The sequence below is a fragment of the Denticeps clupeoides genome, chromosome 18 (genome assembly GCF_900700375.1).
Source record: "Denticeps clupeoides chromosome 18, fDenClu1.1, whole genome shotgun sequence".
NCBI classification, from domain to species: domain Eukaryota; kingdom Metazoa; phylum Chordata; class Actinopteri; order Clupeiformes; family Denticipitidae; genus Denticeps; species Denticeps clupeoides.
This window is the reverse complement of record NC_041724.1, coordinates 981,274-1,000,231: the sequence shown is the minus strand read 5'-3', so window position 1 is coordinate 1,000,231 and position 18,958 is coordinate 981,274. Positions and strand designations below refer to the sequence as shown.

Sequence of the window (18,958 nt, the reverse complement as noted above, 5' to 3'; positions counted from 1 at the left end):
CCGGCTAAAACAATAGAAATTTAGCCCGAATCTTGAGCCATGACGTCAACTGCCCAACACTACAGGGGACGAGTGGATCAGTCACTAGGGTCGGAATGTACAATTTTGAGGTAATCAAAGACCCACATTCCCCAGCAGGGTATTTACTGTAATTTCAGCACAACGAGCGACTGCTCTGTAAGTAACAGGGACCATCATGCATATTTCTTCATTTGTCCTAAAATGATTTTTTTCTACATGCCTGTTTTATTTTATGCTTGTATTTCAACGTTTTGATGATTTCCAGCTCGATATGTTGGCCCAGTTGGCTGAACCGCGCACTGGGGTGTTTTATTTGGATCTGTCTGTCGGCCGATCAATACTCCATGCTACCGCAAACAGACGATGCCAATCCAGGACCAGGCAGAGTGATTGAAAAATAAAGAATTTCTTTTGTAGCCGTTAAAAATGCACAATGCACGAGTCGGGTCATAATGGGATTTCTGACAAAAACATGCATACATTATTGATATTATGCACTTTTTCCCTCTTTGTACTCACCGGCAGGATCTTTTTGAGGCCACAGCGCAGGAATTCGTTGCGGAGGTGTATCCTGAAGTCCAGATCGTCCGGACAGGTCACCAGGGCGTTGATCAGCTGCATGCAGGCCACCTGCCACCATCAAGACAGTGGGACACAGTTACAGCTGAGGACGGTGACATTTGTTTATTCAAACCATGTTCGGTGTATAAAATGTGAGGGATCAAAGCCTGCATTAGGAGAAAAAAGAGCCTGGGCATAATAGATGAGGACAGACGGGGAGGAGGAATAAAATGAAATATTGCAGGGGGGATCTGGCAAGGTCGGCGCGGACAGGGCGAGATGGGAGCCGATGGAGCAGATGTGCATTTTTAACTGATTTATTGGATAAGGGAAAAGGCCAGAGAAAGTGCTGATGGGCCTTAACAGGCAGTAAGGTGGCTCCTGGGAGAGATACGAAGAGCGGGAGGGAGGAACGGAGGGAGAGATAGCGAAGTACCCGACTGGCCAGTCAGGAGAAAGCTGCTCCTGCACTATGGCCGCAGGATCGATCAAAGAATGGAGTGATGGACGTGAGGATCTGGGCTCTGCATCTAAGGTCAGTCCACCTGTCCCCTTCGCCAGGAAACAGTCAGACAAACGGCAAACTGCCTGTCCTCTGCCCAAAAAAGTATCAGGTTATCACTGGCTGTTCTATACCCTCTCTGGACAAACTGCACAGCTCTCTATTTCATGTGTAATAAGTTACTACCTCATACTTTAAATTTATAATGTTGTATTTTGCATCGTATTGTATGATATTTTAGTGCTAGCTTTCGCCTTCGTTACTTTCCTTATTATATATGTATAGATACCTCTCCTGATTCCTCTGCTGAGGCTGTGGAGATGATCAATATTGTACCATATTGATTGTTTTTTACCCTTTTTTTTCCCCACAGTATTGAAATGATAAACTTCTTATCCCAGAGTAAAAGGAGCAACAATTTCCGGCATTGAAAATGCTTTCTGTGGTCCCTTTCAGGACCTTGTTTGACAAACACTCCTTGTGACACAAACACCTAGAGGAAGGCCACGGTGACAGCCGGGCCACATTACTTTACCCACGAGCCCCGGAGCACAGGGTAAAAGGCACTGGACCATGATGCCCACTCAGAGGGAAAGAGCTTCCAGTTCCACTTTTCAGCAAAATAAATAAAGAAAGAGCGAGAGAGAGAAAGAAAGAAAGAAAAAAGGCTGGATAGAGAGGAGTGGATTCAATTAGAGCGTGTAGCCAGCCGGCTGTCGGATTTTCTCCGCAGACTACGTGCGCCGTATCTCAAGAGGCAGAGGAACCCCGCCCCGTGTTTGTTTTTGGAGAAAAAGAGCACGGGGGGGTTAGGATTGGTTTGCTGAGCGAAGGCGGAGGTTCTGGATCGGAGAGCGGAGGAAAAGGTGCGGCGTGAAGCGCCAGAGGAGGCGACAGGACCAGCGCCAGAGGAGTAATTAAGACTGGCACGGCCGGGACGGGCAACGGCACTCGCCTCAGAAAACGAGCCGAGGGGGGATGCATTAACAGCCCCGTGCACGATGCCCACCAACACCCTGCATCAGCAAGGTGTTTTAATTTCCCCCGCAATTAGTGGCGGCTCTTTTAATTAACAGCCGCTTTAAAGGGGCCAGGAGGAACAAAACTGCAACCAATCAGTGGAATTTCCTTCTGTCTGTTCTCCATTTTATTTCAGCTCATCAGAAACTACCGAAAGCGTCGTGGCGTTCCCCGGTTAGTTGATTTGAATTCTTGCAAATTTTATTCAGAATTTTACAAACAAATAAATGCTTTTCAGGCTCCCCGCCAAATGACTCGTTTTGGGGTTTTTTTCTCATGCACTTTTGTGCAATCAAAAAAAACCTATTTAAAATAATACGGAAAAGTATAATAAATAAATAACACGATGCACAGTACACATACAACCCCAACCCCATGTTCACGATGTTCCAATAAATCAATAAATCAAAAATCAGTACGTTTCCTGATGACTATAGCTAAAAAAAAATCACCATTTGTCTTAATAAAATGTCACAAAAGAACAAAAATTTAATAAACTCTTTAATTATTCTGTCTTACAAGGAATTGCCACTAGATTAGGCTTCCAAATAGCCTTCATTTAATCAGAATACATTTATGCCTATATATAAAGTGGAAATATATAACCAGCGTCTAAAAATACATAGTGTTCCTAAAATGAGGACGAGTCTCTTGTCTCGTCTCCTTGTACTGTGGGGTCACTGCAGTCCTGGTCCCCCTCTGCTGCCTCCCAGTATTTAAATCTACTCTACATCTGTTCTTATTAACATTTGGCGAGCATTGCGTGTGTCTGTATGTTGGTGTTAACTCGACCTGCAAATTCCCCTCTCATCCTTGCCGAACATTAATGTATTCATACAACAAACGTGTGATTTTTGTTCTGCCACCACATGATGGTAGTTGTGGGCGGTGGGAGTAGAAAGTAAAGTAATAACTACAACTCTGCACAGACGAAGACATTTCATAATTCTCTTACTTCTATATTTCTACTCTGAAAGGCTCGACTTGCGTTTCAATACCCGGCAGCCTGAGCCCATCACCGGGTCGAGGTTCTGAGGTTGACAAGCAGACACGCAGGGATGAGACGAGGGTGAGGAGGTGTGTGTGTGTGTCTGTGTGTGAACAAGCAGACCTGAGAGTGACAGAACTATCAATTTCTACCTGGGCTCGACATCAAACGCAACCTCCGAGAGGCGACTCCTGCAGACAGACTGGCTAATGAAGCTGAGCTCCGGCCACCGAGCTGATTACCAATCACCGTCAGCCTCCTGGAGGGCCCAATATTACACACTTCCCTACATTAATTCGGCAGTTTACAGCAGTTTTTCTGACACTGGACCATATTTCCCTAAAATGTTGCTTCTAAATTTACAGGCAGAAGGAAGTGACTGCTTGCTAGTTATCTCCATGTTGGAGAGGGAGAACAAAATATTAAAGGGGGAGGAGCCTGCATGATTGACGTCTCTCACATTCTGGATGGTTTTAACCCCTGCCTGTCAATTTGTCACAGCGTCCATGTCCAAAACTCCCACTACCCTTTGTGCACGGGGATGTGAGCAGGCGTCACAAATGTGACCACGCCCACTACCAACGCCTACATGCAGATTATTAGCATTTAAATCGAGCCTCTAGTGAACGTGGCCCACATTCGGGGGAAAAACATGGCCGAGAGGCTGAGGTGAAATAAGAATTCTACAGAGGAGCATCCATACTTTCAGCTCCATATCTATCAGATGGGAAGAGATCTGTTCACCTCAAAGCGAAAGAGCCTACATCCGCATGCCACGGGGAATTCCATGAAATATTTATGTGTGTGTAGCATAGGGCCTGTGCAGGGTATAAATCTAGCAAATATGGAGGGCCCACTGGGTGGCAAATGTCAAAGACATTTTTTTTATTGCCGCAGTCAGTGTGGTGACCTATCGCTGCACGGGTCTGGAGCTATGTTCGTATGTTACATCTTCTTCTTTTTTTGAAGCTGTCAGTGTCTGCTTTACATAATCCTATGGAGAAGAGTGTACTTTTTTTTTCTGCTGCTCGGGCGTTTTTTTTTTTTTCTCGTCTTTTTTATCCTTCTCTTATTCCCCAGCTGGGATAAAAAAAAAATAAAACTTCTCAGAAATAAACTTCTCTGCTGAAAAAATCATTTTTGGACAGCTGACCATTCACAAGCGGAATAGTGAGATCTGTTGTTTTTTTCCCATAATCACCACAAAATAAAGAGAGGGCAGCGGTGACGGGAACGTGAACAGGCACGGAGACAGGCAGCTGTCTCCTTCGCACCGATTTAAAAAAAAAAACTTGCCAAAGCTTTTGTTCTTGCAACAGAAGATGCCATCAACTGCTCTTTGACAAGCATTTTTCAGCTCTACGTGAAATGCAATATGCCACTGCTCCCCCAAATTAACGCGATTTCTATTCAGAACCCACATTTGTATCATTTTTGTTATTGTTTGTTCACCCATTGAACGGCTCCTACGGAGACGGCGGAGTTCACGCCGCACACTTCTCACCAGGAGGCGAGAGAACGTTTGATTGACTGCTTCTGTCACTTCACGCTCAGGCTTTCTCAGCTCGCTGCTAAATGTTTGCTAAATGGAATGTTCTACTTTGACTCTGAAAGTGTTGCTTTTTAACTACCGTTTTTAGGTTCTCTACATGACGTGCTGATTATACAGTACAGGCCAAAAGTCTGGACACCTTCTCATTCAGCGTGTTTCTTTATCTTCATGACCATTTGCTCACTGAAGGCATCAAAACTATGAATGAACACATGTGGAGTTCTGTACTTAACAAAAAAAGGTGAAATAAGTGAAAACATGTTTTATATTCTAGTTTCTTTGCTCTGATTACTGCTTTGCACACTCTTGGCATTCTCTCGATGAGTTCCCAGAGGTGTTTAGCTTTTTGTTAAGTGTTACGTCCCTGGACGTACGCTCCCACATGTTCTGTGTGTCTGGCTGTGTTTTTGTGTCCTGTCTCTTTTGGGTTGACCTTCGGGAGGAGTTGAATTCCACCAGCTGCCTATTGGTCACCTCCACCTATATATAAAGAGACTTCGAATGGTGTTCGGGAGGTCACCAGGGTCTGCTAGGCCCGCACTCTTTTGGGAGGTCCCCAGGGTCCACAGAGATCTGAACTCATTCATGTTTCTTGTTGCTTTGTGTGATAGACCCTTTGTTGTTAGCCTGTGTTAGCCTTTTAGCTTTATGTGCCCTTTTCGTTAACGTTTGTGCGTGTTTGAGTTGTCCCCGCTGGACCGTCCCTTCCTTTAGGCTGTACTGATGCTGGTTAGCTGAAGGTGGTAGTAGCCTAGTGGGTAACACACTCGCCTGTGAACCAGAAGACCCGGGTTCAAACCCCACTTACTACCATTGTGTCCCTGAGCAAGACACTTAACCTTAAGTTGCTCCAGGGAGACTGTCCCTGTAAATACTGATTGTGAGTCGCTCTGGATAAGGGCGTCTGATAAATGCTGTAAATGTAAATGTAAGCTGTGCTGAGTCCGCTGTTTTATTCTACCTGTTGCCTCACTGTATATAAAAGCACTGTTTGTACGCTTCGTTTGGTTGTGTGTGTAACAGCGGACATCCACCTCTCCACACGCTTGTCACTTTTCTTAGGAACGTGACATAAGTCCATAACTCCGCATGTGTTCATTCATAGTTTTGATGGCTTCAGTGAGAATCTACCAACGTAAATGGTCATGAAGATAAAGAAAACACGTTGAATGAGAAGGTGTGTCCAGACTTTTGGCCTCTACTGTATATTATAAATGCAACTACGAACGGTATCAGATTGAATTATCAGACGTGATGGGTTCAGACATGATGTTGTAAATGTTAATATTTACTATAAAGTTTGGGTATGACTGTAATTTGCCGCGTGTGGTTTTTTTTGGGGGGGGTTCTGGTCTGACCTGCAGTTGCTGGGCCTCGTGGTTCTCCAGACCCTCCACTATCGAGGCGAAACGCTCCTTGTTGTTCCTCTCCGCGGCGATCGTCATGGCGGCCAGGATCTTGTCCAAACTGAGGGCCGAGAGACAAAAGCGTTATCGGGGAATTCCGTCCCTGCTCCTCGTCCGCGGCCTCCAGCCTATGATGCATTCGGGGAGAAGAGTTTCGCCTTTAATCTACGTATTGATCAGTCGACGCGTTTTCTTTGGCCAATACGCTATAAATCATCGTGAAATTGGCCTCGATAAAAACCCAATAAGCCGTCATCGGCATTATCAGGTGAATTTATGACCTCGGGCAAGCGGTGGAGGCAAAAATGGAACCGGGACGGCATCGAGTTCGCCGAGGGGCTGGATCAGGATACGGGATCTGAAACGGAAAAGTCGACGGACGGGGTTCTGCACCGAGAGGCTCTTATCTGCGTGGCCTTAAAACGCCACATTCATCACCCCGGTCTTTATCTGCGGCATTCAGGGCGACGGCCACGAAAGAAGATCCTCCGGGCCCGGGCCGGCGATTTTCCGAGGGAAAAGGCGTCTCCTCCCCGCCGCTGACTGGCAGGAGGTGTGAAGCACGCCGGGCTGTCAGAGGTGCCACGAAACGTCTCACCGCGGCCCGTATAAAACGTCGGGCTAAATATACCGCGCTTGCCGTCAGATGTTCGCGGGATGTTTTATTTATTTCGTAACGTGCCAAGTTTGAAGCCTGCCTGCAACTGTAGATATAATTATGGCGCTAAAAGCTACACCTGCTCGTGCCCTTTGATGCCATCGCTGGGAGCATCATCCAATCCCGCAGCGACGAGGAGAAGTGAGGCGCCTGTGATCAGCTGCCATCTTCCCCCGTCTGCGGCCCGTTGCGGAATTGTTAAGAGTGATTAGCGGTGGTCCTGAATAAGCGGTGAGAAGTAATGCGCTCGGACCGCCGACGCCGGGTTTGTTTATTTTCCATCAGCCGATGCAGACTCACTTTGAAGTGCAGCTTTCGCTTGCCATTGTTATTCTAGACCAGCTCTGTGGCAGACACAATAAGAAAAAAAAAATTTATAAAAAAAAAAAAAAACAGAGCTCTGGATTCAATTTATAATCTGTCAGCCAGGCTGTGTGTTCATGGCCGCCGCCGAGCACTTAAATACATTACACAGCTCAAAGAGCTAAATAAGAACATGTTAACCAACAGACTCCGACACGTCTCACAGCGTCCCCACAAATGCAATATCTGAGCGCAGAAAACATCTCTCCCTGACAGGTTGTCTACAAATATATTTCTTTAATCTGATTATGAGCAGCACAGTCCTTTCTCCACTCTACTCGGGGAGGACGTGTGAGGAGTGCCATGGTGCTACCAACTGGGTGGTAGTAGCCTGGTACGTAACACACACGCCCATGCACCAGAAGACCCAGGTTCAAACCCCACCTACTACCATTGTGTCCTTGAGCAAGACACTTAACCCTGAGTGTCTCCAGGGGGGACTGTCCCTGTAAATCGCTCTGGATAAGGGCGTTTGGTAAATGCTGTAAATGTAAATGGTAGTGAACCTGGCATGTATGGGCCTATGTTACCAAATTGGACAGTTTTGAATTCAAATTTGTGGTAAAAAAAAAAAGCGGTGCTTTGTTGTTAACAAATGCAACTACAACGTCTGAGCAAATATAAAAAAATGTATTATGACAGTAGTCAATAAATGCAAGTTAGAGATGCTGCAAAGAGCCAAATTGTCATTATGCTGCTTTAAATGACTAGAGGTAGTTAACATAAATTGTTTCTGGCCTAGCTGTGCATCACTGTCTCAGTAAATTATGCCACTGAATGGTTTCATGCTAACGGTTTGAACGGTTTGTTTTATGTAGAGTGTGATGATAATAATAATAATAAAAAATAATACTGGGTGAAATGTGCAATTTAGTAAGAATGAGCAATTCTTCTGGTGCAATATTATCGTTCTTGTCAACGTCTGTCAGTGTACACACATGCAACCAATGTCGCAGTGTTTTTAAATATTTGTATATCTGTTCAGTTAATATATATTCATAAATATATTCTATGTGTACATACATACATACATACATATTTATTTAATTTTAGGTATACATTTATATTTACCAATACAGTAAGATTTTTTTTATCATATCTTGTACTGTCCACTTTCTGCCATGACCATGCAAATTTCCCACTTGTGAGACTAATAATCCTCTTGTAAGTCGCTTTGGATAAAAGTGTCTGCTAAGTAAAGTAAAGTAAAGTAATAAGATAAGATAAGACAAACTTTTATCTTATCTTGTCTTATCTTATGCTATGATAAAGTCTATTACATTGATTTACTTTACTTACTTTACTTTACTTTACTTGGCAGACGCTTTTATCCAAAGCTACTTACAAGGAGAAGACACCAGCAATTCTCATTCGGTTTCTATAGCTTTTGAGTTACAAAACTGAGAGCCCTGATACGGCCTAAACATTTATTTAATGCACAGAGGGAGCGAGACACATCATTTTATGCATTTTTAACATTGTTCTGAATCTCACAACTCACATGTTCTCTTCTCCGATGATGCACACGGCAGACAAGATCTTGACGATCTCCGTCATCATGTTGGTCTGCTTGGGGTCGATGGCTCGGGCGAGGAGGAGGAGGCTGCGTTCATCACCCAGGATCTTTTGCAAACCAAACTATAGAAAAAAATCACATGTATGACTTTTTTTTTCAATTCTTCAAGCAGGAATAGGTTAGACGAGAAAAAAAATGCAGGTAATCTCTGTTATTCTAAAGTGAATTACCTTGCTTTACACACTTTATTACAGTTTTTGTGCACACTGAAACTGACCTGGATGAAGCAGTTTTCATATCAGATATTGAGCAGGTAATTTTTTCAGGCATTGCACATAAAGTGTTTGACATATTTATTGACTCATGTTTGCCGGTTTATTTACAAATGACAGATTTTTGCCTATGATGAAATTATAGGCTCATTTAAAACAATTCCTGAGCTTTACCTTTATAGCACATTTAGGGTCAAGTGGCACAATGGTTGTTTCTTACACACACTCTGCATGAAATCACACTCGAGTTCTGCTTTCTAAAAAAATCCTTTTTTATGTTTGAAAAGTGCACATAAATGTATTTAAAGAGCCCCCAAATGTTGACTGTAGGAACAGAGTTATTACTCTCAAGGTCTGTATATCTGACAATCTAAGTCTAGGAATTGGTTGGCTATTACTGGAAGAGTTAAGGCTGGAGCGGGGGAGTTACAGTCCATCAAACAGGCCAACACACCTTATTGTTCATGAAAGCCTTGAGACACTGGATGAGCTTGTGCTGGTTTTTCTTGTCGATACTTTCCTGTCTGCAGAAATAAAGGAAAATGTTTTGTGGCAGGCAGGAGAGCAAATACTTCGGAGGACGCGGAGTTAATCGCGTCTTGTCAGCGCTGTGTGTGCTGGAGCTTACTGTTTCTTATCCAGCAGCCGCTCCAGAGCGTCCAGCAGCAGGCCGAGTCCTTCATGGCCAAAATTGTTCACCCAGCTAGAAGAAAAAAGTAAAAAAAAAAAAAAAAAAACACTTACTTCTCACAACAGCCATGAAATGTTTCACACTAACAAAAAAACAAAACACTTCTATCTAGATAATTAATATTTTACTGCTTAAAGGTCAATGTTAAAATGGAGAAATAAAAGCAAAATGTTTAAGTGGCCTATTAATTATGTAATTTTGTTTTCTCACAAATCCATTGGCATCATTAGCACATTTTGACATTTAAGGCTGTATTCCTAGGGCTTAATAGGACTTGTGCATGGGAACCTTCAAACCCCTTACTACCACTGTGTCCCTGAGGAAGACACTTAACCTCGAGTGTCTCCAGGGGGACTGTCCCTGTACCGTCTGGTAAATAACATAAACAAAAATACAGGGAGTGCAGAATTATTAGGCAAATGAGTATTTTGTCCACATCATCCTCTTCATGCATGTTGTCTTACTCCAAGCTGTATAGGCTCGAAAGCCTACTACCAATTAAGCATATTAGGTGATGTGCATCTCTGTAATGAGAAGGGGTGTGGTCTAATGACATTATCAGGTGTGCATAATAATTAGGCAACTTCCTTTCCTTTGGCAAAATGGGTCAAAAGAAGGACTTGACAGGCTCAGAAAAGTCAAAAATAGTGAGATATCTTGCAGAGGGATGCAGCACTCTTAAAATTGCAAAGCTTCTAAAGCGTGATCATCGAACAATCAAGCGTTTCATTCAAAATAGTCAACAGGGTCGCAAGAAGCATGTGGAAAAACCAAGGCGCAAAATAACTGCCCATGAACTGAGAAAAGTCAAGCGTGCAGCTGCCAAGATGCCACTTGCCACCAGTTTGGCCATATTTCAGAGCTGCAACATCACTGGAGTGCCCAAAAGCACAAGGTGTGCAATACTCAGAGACATGGCCAAGGTAAGAAAGGCTGAAAGACGACCACCACTGAACAAGACACACAAGCTGAAACGTCAAGACTGGGCCAAGAAATATCTCAAGACTGATTTTTCTAAGGTTTTATGGACTGATGAAATGAGAGTGAGTCTTGATGGGCCAGATGGATGGGCCCGTGGCTGGATTGGTAAAGGGCAGAGAGCTCCAGTCCGACTCAGACGCCAGCAAGGTGGAGGTTGAGTACTGGTTTGGGCTGGTATCATCAAAGATGAGCTTGTGGGGCCTTTTCGGGTTGAGGATGGAGTCAAGCTCAACTCCCAGTCCTACTGCCAGTTTCTGGAAGACACCTTCTTCAAGCAGTGGTACAGGAAGAAGTCTGCATCCTTCAAGGAAAACATGATTGTCATGCAGGACAATGTTCCATCACACGCGTCCAAGTACTCCACAGTGTGGCTGGCAAGAAAGGGTATAAAAGAAGAAAAAACTAATGACATGGCCTCCTTGTTCACCTGATCTGAACCCCATTGAGAACCTGTGGGAAAACAGTACACCTCTCTGAACAGTGTCTGGGAGGCTGTGGTTGCTGCTGCACGCAATGTTGATGGTGAACAGATCAAAAACACTGACAGAATCCATGGATGGCAGGCTTTTGAGTGTCCTTGCAAAGAAAGGTGGCTATATTGGTCACTTATTTATTTTTGTTTTTGAATGTCAGAAATGTATATTTGTGAATGTGGAGATGTTATATTGGTTTCACTGGTAAAAATAAATAATTGAAATGGGTATATATTTGTTTTTTGTTAAGTTGCCTAATAATTATGCACAGTAATAGTCACCTGCACACACAGATATCCCCCTAAAATAGCTAAAAATAAAAACAAACTAAAAACTACTTCCAAAAACATTCAGCTTTGATATTAATGAGTTTTTTAGGTTCATTGAGAACATGGTTGTTGTTCAATAATAAAATTATTCCTCAAAAATAACAACTTGCCTAATAATTCTGCACTCCCTGTACAGAAACTAGAAACCGGTATGTTTAAGAGGAGGATCTAACTACCCAGTGCTACGGGTCTGATTCAGGGTCCAATTTATGGGTCCGAGTCCTTACCAGCTAGGCCACCATTGACCCATCCATACAGCCCTGTCCCGCAGCCACAAGGGCTTATGGGTTAAAATGGGTCAGTTCACCATCGAACCCCTCTTTACTTGTGACATTGTGAATCCGGAACAAAATAATAATGCATTTGGTTGTAATTTTGCAACCCAGGCCCCAACCCGGTCTGCCTGCTCAATTGGGATCGTGTTCTTGTGGCCGCCGCCCCTCCGCCGTCCAACCCTGTGGTCCGTGTTGAAGCGTGCAGAGATAAAATCATGCAGGGAAGATAACGCTGTAATCAATAACGGGGGCGTGAGGGATAATTGGCTATAAACCACAGTGTATCTGGAGACAGCAAACAATCCCATTTGAAGGCAAACGAGTTCCGGGGCCATGAGGCGCTCGGGCAAGCGCCCGGTTCATGATCAACGCCAGATTATGACATCTGCATCGCTTGTCGAGCGCGCCGGACTGTCAATAAGCGAGAATGCATGGAGCAATTTGTCGCATTAAAGGGCCATAAGTCAGTGATTTACTAGCCGCTTTTTGACAATGATTTTGTGCAATAACAGTATACATATTAAAGTCATTTGTATTGACTAGCAGATGTGCGGAGGACCTGCGATTAAGGGCCGATATGAGGATTTCTCTGATCCGCAATGAAATTTGCTGCAAATTACAAACACTCAGAGGCTTGCCACACCATTACTCAAAATTCATTACCATGCGGCTGAACCCAATTTGCAACTTATTATGGTTTTGCTGTACAGTACATTATAATAGGCTGCTTTGTTAATAAAACAAAACAGCATAATGTTCGGAATTTGTAACTGTCTGTTTACCAAGCGCCTCCGGTTCCATGTTTGCCATTTTCTCCCCGGCACTTTGCTCCCAACGGCAGTGCGTCGCGCGCAAACACACGGTTAGAGCAGAGTAACAAATATTAGATCTTACCAAAAAACAATCTCGTCCGCAATGCACAATCAGGGCCGTGTTTATGAAAAAGGCGACGTCGGCGTGGCGGCGCCGCGACTAAATCAGGGCCGGGAGAGGCAGACGAGGCGAGAACAATTCGGTAAGTCCACAGACAATCCCCGACTGCGGGCCTTCTGCGGCTGCCTGCACTGGGAGGCTAATATTTGCCGAGCGATGGCGCAAAGATGGAAGGCGGGAGCCGAGATTACACAGAGTCCGTGCGTGGAGAAGTGAAATTGGCCACCCTCCGACCATGCACAATGTAAATGCATGCGTGCATGGGAGAGGTGGAGCCAAATGTGAATGCATTGTTCAGGAAAGCACAAACAGATGCTCCTCCCTCATGAGTTCGCATGGCAGAGATCAACTTGCGATTTTAAGCTCACGATGAATGAGCTGCGAGGGCCGAGGGCTGATTACAGTTTAGCTTTACATTTGAACTGAGTTTTTGCTCATTATCAATGCGTCGTTCCATCCTGCAGCGTGTGACATCTACATGTGCCATTTATTCATATGACACTCATCTTCTCTGTCTCGGCCTCGGTGGTGGAATGAACTTCCAGCTCAGTCACTGAGCACCTTCACACGGCAGCTCAAGACCTTCCTCTTTAGAGAAGATTTAGATGAACTTGTAACCTTCTTCTTGTCTGACTTCTGTGTAGAAACTAGAACAGAGTGAATAAAAAGATTGTATTCATAGTTGGGGGTCCTAGTGAACCAGAACTGACCACTTCATCCATGGTGACATGGAAGCACATTGTAAGTGCCTCTGGATAAGGGCGTCTGCGGAATGCCTTAAATTTAAATGTATTATACATGCATATACATAAAATAAACACTGTTGTGCCACTATTTCACACTGCAGGAGGGTGTGATTCATCAGCAGTGTTGCCAGATGTCAAGAAAATTGTATTATGCACATCTGGATTGGGAACTGTCCACCTTGTAGCGCGATGGTGAGAGTGGATGAGGAGGTCAACAGTGTGCTGCTGCTCTCCCTGCAGGGCATCTGCCGCATTGTGGAGGGCAAAACTCGCCTCCCACTGTCTGTTTGCTCTTTTGCCATCAGGCATGTATCACCGTAGCAACACATTCGTATCACTGACGAACGCGGTTTCTGACAACTGCTCTGACGCTCTCACTTCAGTCGGACTGTGAACTGCACTCACATTTCCTCTACACCAACCTATACGCCCCACTCGCGTTCAGTAAAGACCCTGTATGTCAATATAACTACAACAATAAGCTAAATGGCTGTTCTTCTGCAGTGTTCACGTGCTGTGAATATGTCGTCCTTCAAAACGCCTGATTTAAATGAGTCTAGATTCATGCAGGCTGTCATACGTTTCATTTATAATGCAACTGGATTGTTCAATTGTTCATATACTTACACTTTGTGGTATATACTTGTCATGACTTAAAGGTCTTGAACTTTGCGAGGGTGTGAATAATTCTTGAATAAATAATGAAATTAGCATTACGAAATCCCATCAAGCTGTGTATTTTTGCACAGTGGCTAGTGATAAAGTGAACCTTAAACTGTGTAATGAAGACATTTGATGGAAACCCTTTCCTAAAAAATGGCTGATCCTCCAAAAAGGCCTTTTTAATGCATCCTTCACCCTGAACCCTACAGCAAAAATCTCAGCGTCACCATAGCTACACTGAAAAAAGTGACCACTGTCTAAACTTAAAAAAATCTGTCACACCTAATATTTTTGCATTGATGCAATGTGAATAAACCAATCAATGCTGCTGTAACCTGTTTATTTACATTACGTCAATGCTAAAATATTAGGCGTGAGTGATTACTTTGCTTTTTCAATATGACCAGTGTTTGCTTTTTCAGTATAGCTATGGTGATGCAGAACCTTTTACTAATGTCCACTGCGGTACGTAGACCCGAAATAAAAAAATGCGACTATCTGAATACAAATAAAGATGTGAACAGTGGTATTTCAGAGCATCCCTAATGCACCGAGGAACTGCAATAGATCGTATCTGCGCTTATCTAGTTTTAATCAAGGAGCCGAGCGACGATGCGCGATCCCGTCATGAGAGTGGCGGCGTCTGGATTTCACCCCGGATCCCTGACAAGGAGGAAAACAGGGAGATAAAAGCTTCTTTAAAAGGTAAAAGTGACAGCTGAAGTGGGCCGAAGTTAAAGACACCTCCCTTGTGTGTTGTCACCGGCTTTTATCACGGCCAGGCATGACACCGTCTCTCGGCGGGCAGGGGCGGGATCACTTCGGAAGGGTGTCGGAGCCCGGATTCTGCCGCGGACAATTCTCCGTGGCGCTTGCACGCGCTGTCCATGTCTATATATCGGCCCCTGCCTGTCACAGCCAAGCCGCTTCGTCTGAGCGGGAAGATCTTGTCCTGTCAAATCTGATGCAGTCGCCGGCTCCTTATCGGCAGCCTCACCGTGACACTCCTGACATGTATCAGAGGATTTCATTAACTTTGGAGGCTGAATGGTGGGTGACAAGCGGCGGATGGTGAAATTCGGCCATGAAATATTGATGGGTGTAATCCTGTGGTTAAGTGCAACCGAAATTGTGTATGTTTTTTTTTTTTTTCACGCAATCGTGTACAATCCGCAGGCAAAATGAAAAATTCATGGGCTTTTTTTTTTTTTACGTATGCAATGTACAGTACTCTAATTCTAACAGGGCGATGCAATTACACATATATATATGTGTGTGTGTGTATGTGTGTGTGTGTGCATGGAAAAGTAAATATTAACAGCCCAGCTTCATAAAAGTGAGACAAAAAACTGTTTATCTCCAGGCCGGTAAACCACAATTTCATATTGTTCAACGAAAATCCATAAATCTCGTCTGCCTCAATGGTAAAGAAATAATAAATGTCATATAATCTAAACCAGTAATGCGGATCAGTGTTAGGCAATGAGAATGATTTGAGTGACACACGTATTGCAACAGGCATTTCAAATGATTGTTTTTATAATCCGTCACCACCCCCATCCGGTCAAAACCGTGCAAACTCCTGCGCAGTTACTTCTCTTGGACTGACTTCTGCTCGTTGCATCATGGTGAGAACTGTGGAATGGGAAAAGTCTCACACTTATTTCTGACACCCGAGGCTGTAGGATTTGTGACGTATTCAGAACCAGTGTGGTTTCCCCTGGACCTCGGCAAATTCCTCTCAACTCCAAACTGACACCAACTCAGAAGCGATGGTTCAGGAAACATTGGAGAAACATTGGATAACCTGCATATTGGTGTTGGTAGTGGGTGTGGTCACGTTGACTGGAATTAAAGCGCCTGATAACCTGCATGTTGGTGTTGGTAGTGGGCGTGGTCACGTTCACTGGAATTAAAGCACCTGATAACCTGCATGTTGGTGGTTGTAGTGGGCGTGGTCACGTTCACTGGAATTAAAGCACCTGATAACCTGCATGTTGGTGTCGGTAGTGGCCGTGGTCACGTTCACTGGAATTAAAGCACCTGATAACCTGCATATTGGTGTTGGTAGTGGGCGTGGTCACGTTGACTGGAATTAAAGCGCCTGATAACCTGCATGTTGGTGTTGGTAGTGGGCGTGGTCACGTTCACTGGAATTAAAGTGACTGATAACCTGCATGTTGGTGTTGGTAGTGGGCGTGGTCATGTTCACTGGAATTAAAGCGCCTGACAACCTGCATGTTGGTGTTGGTAGTGGGCGTGGTCATGTTCACTGGAATTAAAGCGCCTGATAACCTGCATGTTGGTGTTGGTAGTGGGCGTGGTCATGTTCACTGGAATTAAAGCGCCTGATAACCTGCATGTTGGTGTTGGTAGTGGGCGTGATCACGTTCACTGGAATTAAAGCGCCTGATAACCTGCATGTTGGTGTTGGTAGTGGGCGTGGTCACATTCACTGGAATTAAAGTGCCTGATAACCTGCATGTTGGTGGTGGTAGTGGGTGTGGTCACATTGACTGGAATTAAAGAGCTGATAACCTGCGTGTTGGTGTTGGTAGTGGGTGTGGTCACATTGACTGGAATTAAAGAGCTGATAACCTGCGTGTTGGTGTTGGTAGTGGGCGTGGTCACGTTCACTAGGATTAAAGTGCTTGATAACCTGCATGTAGGTGTTGGTAGTGGGCGTGGTCACATTATCTGGAATTAAAGCGCCTGATAACCTGCATGTTGGTGGTGGTAGTGGGCGAGAAGATGAATGCTGCATTACACCTGGGCGGGTCAGAAATTGACAGGAGGGAGTTAAAACAGTCCAGAATGAGGAAGTATAGGTAGTGACAGCTGTCTATCATGCCTACAGGCTCCACCCCTTTTAAACTGTGTCAGAAAAAAAATCCCACACCAACAAAAACAGCACATAGATGGTGTCTTAATTATATAAAGTTCAGAATATTGAAAGCATTTCTCACTATATAGATTTTTTTCTTGAGCAATAAAATACTTGAGGAAAATGTGAACAGAATCTCCCAGGTCCAATTCATTCTGCTCCACGGTCTCCTGTGGCCTTCTTAGTGGTATATATTTGTCATGACTTAAAGGTCTTGAACTTTGCGAGGGTGAGAATAATTCTCATATAAATAATAAAATTAGCATTATGCAATCCCATCAAGCAGTTCATTAACATCAATTTAATAAGAACCTTTCAACCATCCTATGGGCATTGTGCTCACATAGGGAGCATATGGCGGAAAGGTCACAGGCCGCAGAAGAGTTTTATAGATTAAGAGACTAGAAATGCGCCTTGTTACATGCAAAAGTTTTTGTGGCGAACTGTAGTGGACCCTCCACCAGGGGTCCTAACCTCACCAGAGCACCTCCATAATTCCAGGAGACCCTGGCGTGTTTGTTCTGCGCACTTGCTCCAAAATGGGGTTCGTTAAAATGAGGGAGGGAGGGAGGGAGGGAGAAACGCGCAGCTGATTTTTACACTCTGGGCGTGGACTGGGCGTGGCCAGATGGATTTTTACCTTCCATCGTACAGGGAAAACAACACGAGCGGCCTACACCTGAGGACAGCGGTAGTTCCTGCGTGACGCAGCGCTGGGGGTCGCCAGGGTGGGGTCACCCAGGGTGAGAAAGAAATGGCTGAAGGCGGCCGACATGTCCATCAGGAGAGACGTGTAGGGAGACGGCTCATCAGCGGTCCCCAGGCTCGCTCAAACGGCTCCCCGTCGAGCGAAAAACACTCCCGAAATTACTAATTATCTCCAAAACAGCGAGACCCCCCCGGCGCCGCGCAGCTTAAACGGGGGTGGGGGAAGAAACGGGTGGGAAAATTGCCAGAGCGGTGATTGATCTGCACCATTAATTGAATGGAAAAACCAATGCCCTCGGCTCGGGTGGGAATTTCTTGCACGGGGGTCCGGCTCACCTGGCGAAGCGGCAACTTCATTCTTAGAGGGGGGGGGGCACAATTTACACCTGGTGAAGAATTTTTTATGGTTTTAAAAATGAAAAGTGAAAAAAAAGCAACAGCTTTAAAAAGTGTCATTTGACACCCTTTAAACAAGTCAATAATTACAATCTTTCAATATCAATAGCTCGGATTAGCCTTTTCCAAAAAAATGATCAAGTGTAAACACACAAGTGGCATTAATTCTGTTTATCAGATCAATAACACCACAACATCAACCTTTTTGTCAGGATTGACTGCAGCTGGGCTCATCACCGGTGGCCAATCCTGACAGTGCATAAAGGCCGCAGATTTCCGCCCCTTCGGAAGGGACGACATTTTAGTGGACCTTGTGCACGTATGTGAATGTGTTTTTGAGTTCTGGCAATCGCCACACGCCCGCGGGTTAGTATTAGTTCTCCCGTGTGTTTAAATCCTTTTTGGTCACCGCGCCGTTATTTATTTGTATTTATTTATTGTTTGTTATAATAAAACCCCTTCCCAGCATGTCCTGCTTCTGCACTTCCCTCCCCCGTAAGTCTGTAGTCGTGACACTTTTAATCAGATAATAATCATCGGCACGGTTAGAATATTAAAGTAGAATTAAAAATGAATGCAACGGAATGATGTAATGAAATAATCATGTAGCACCGATTAGTGGTCAGCTGCGTAGTCGGTTGGCACGTCGACACGATTGACCTCAGCCAATTACAAATTTTCATGTCAGTTCACATTCCGTTGCTCAGTTCAGTTTGTTACCATTAACGGCCCTTAATTTCTGATTTCAAATAGCTCCAGAAGGGGCAGTGGTGGCCTAGCGGTTAAGGAAGCGGCCCCATAATCAGAAGGTTGCCGGTTCGAATCCCTGGGCGCCTGTCATGGCTGCCCACTGCTCACCAAGGGTGATGGGTTAAATACAGAGGACTCGTTTTGTTGTGTGCACCGTGTGCTGTGCTGCTGTGTATCACAAGTGACAATCACTTCACTTCCCTTCAGATGTGTAATAGAGTGGGGAACCGTCCCCGACTCCATGCTGCACCGAGCCCAATCCGCCCTCCC

At 44.6% G+C, this 18,958-nt stretch overlaps 1 protein-coding gene across 5 annotated transcripts in view; it reads right to left on the bottom strand.

Moving 5' to 3' along the window:
• The window catches only part of diaph2 (diaphanous-related formin 2), a 324,298-nt gene that overhangs the window by 219,608 nt on the left and 85,732 nt on the right, over positions 1-18,958 (bottom strand). For all 5 annotated transcript variants that reach the window (XM_028959481.1, XM_028959484.1, XM_028959485.1 and 2 more), the window contains 5 exons: positions 9,488-9,562; positions 9,314-9,383; positions 8,573-8,709; positions 6,003-6,111; positions 541-651 (listed from right to left, as the gene is read on the bottom strand). In XM_028959481.1, coding sequence (XP_028815314.1) covers positions 541-651; positions 6,003-6,111; positions 8,573-8,709; positions 9,314-9,383; positions 9,488-9,562 — 502 coding nt within the window. The remainder of the gene's footprint in view (positions 1-540; positions 652-6,002; positions 6,112-8,572; positions 8,710-9,313; positions 9,384-9,487; positions 9,563-18,958) is intronic.